Raw genomic sequence first — 1,672 nt, forward strand, 5'->3', positions numbered from 1 at the left:
TTGTATTAGTATATGTATATATATGTGTAGATGTGTGTGGGTTTTGTATACTTTTCTGCCGGAGTAACAGCGGACGAAGACGCATAACGGCTTCCTGGAGATATACACTGAACTATGTGGATCTTGCAAACGATACTTATACTAGTTATCTCGTACCTCTCGATGTACAGACCAGTGGTTTATTATTCTCGTATGAGTATGTGTGTGTGATCAATATTTTTTATACGCAGATATCGGATAGCTTACAATTATCCGTAGCACATAGCTTCATATTGGATTTTTGTATATATATTCACTGGACTATCCATGTCCGTGTTTCGTTGTGGTACGTGTTCTGTGTCGTATTATCCTCTATATTTTATAAGGATGTAGGTTCAGTCAGCGTTTGCGTAACGGTAACGTTCATATATTATGCTTGTTACGCTCTCATGCGTGGTGTATGTATTTGGGTCTGTTTCTATGTGTATGTGTGTGTGTATATATGAACGCCTTGTAACCAGATGCCGTTGGCACCCACGGAGTTGCACAGTTTAGTGCTGGGGCTGCACGCCCCTTCTGTGTATCTTTCAATGGAAACCCTTTTATTATACTGCCCGTGACATATCCCGTAAAATTGTTACTATGCGTTGAAACCCTAAACCCGCATATTGTTGCTATGCGATGAAACCCTAAACCCTAATGTGATCTATTCCAAACAGCCGAGAATAGGAACCACTTCCCGTACACTGAGGTGAACATATTCCTGCCGACCACAACCTTTGGCGATGATGAGAACATCTTATTCACCGACGACGAATACCGACAGTCCATATATTTCGCGATGTTGAATGCGCTGTATTTGACCTTAGGGCTCATGGCACTGTATCCGTACTTGAAAAAGTATGATTGAAACAGATATCGATCGAAAATGATTTTAGGCTTGTTTGTGAAGTATCTTGTGGTTTCTTGAGTGCTTTTGTATATACTTGTATCTGCGCCCTGTGTGTTCACTGCGGTGTAGTTTAGGCATTCGCATCAGGCGATAATGCCTGTCAGTCATTTGTTAGTTTGTAAATTTAGTGTTCGTCCTTCCAAGTTCGAGTTGTTTTGTCTTACGGGTGGGCCTCTCGGGATGTCAAAGTACGATCGCGAAGAAAAGTTTGCCATTCTATTGTATCGTTGCAAACTTTGCATGTGGCATATATGTAATCTATTTAACAAAGTTCATAGATAGTCCTGGACAAACACTGGTATATAGAGCGGCACTTGTCAGTTCCTTGCCGCAAGTTAGTAGGAACGCTTGGAAACAACAGCTTCATTCCTGTGCCGCTCATGCACATTCTATCCCGTTCTCGCGCTTACAGGTTTTATCCATTCCTAATACCTGTTGTGGATGAGTTTATTTCTGTGTTCTGGAGGTATCCTCACAAGCTAACGGCCATCATGCTTCTGAACACAATTGTAAGTTTCGTCTCACGGCAAATCCGGAGGATTTTAGTATGAAATCAGAGTGGCGTCTGTCTGTGCTTGCTCGTCAATGAGAATGTTAATGTTGTATGATATTGTACTTTAGTGGTCTCATGGCCGATTACTTGAAACGTGGTTGTATGTAATATATGCTATATGTGAATATGGGTGTGATAAGTACTGACAGCCACATGTTGGCGGCACCCGTATATTTATAATCTTTATA

At 41.3% G+C, this 1,672-nt stretch overlaps 1 protein-coding gene across 1 annotated transcript; it reads left to right on the forward strand.

Annotated features, from left to right (window-relative positions):
- Nucleotides 1-698: 698 nt before the first annotated feature.
- On the forward strand, nt 699-889 carry SARC_15579 (hypothetical protein; the record flags this gene model as incomplete). Its single annotated transcript, XM_014290304.1, has 1 exon — nt 699-889. A coding segment is annotated over one exon (191 nt), but the record flags the coding sequence as incomplete, so codon positions are not given.
- Nucleotides 890-1,672: the final 783 nt, after the last annotated feature.

This window comes from Sphaeroforma arctica, assembly GCF_001186125.1.
Source record: "Sphaeroforma arctica JP610 unplaced genomic scaffold supercont1.6362, whole genome shotgun sequence".
NCBI classification, from domain to species: Eukaryota; class Ichthyosporea; order Ichthyophonida; genus Sphaeroforma; species Sphaeroforma arctica.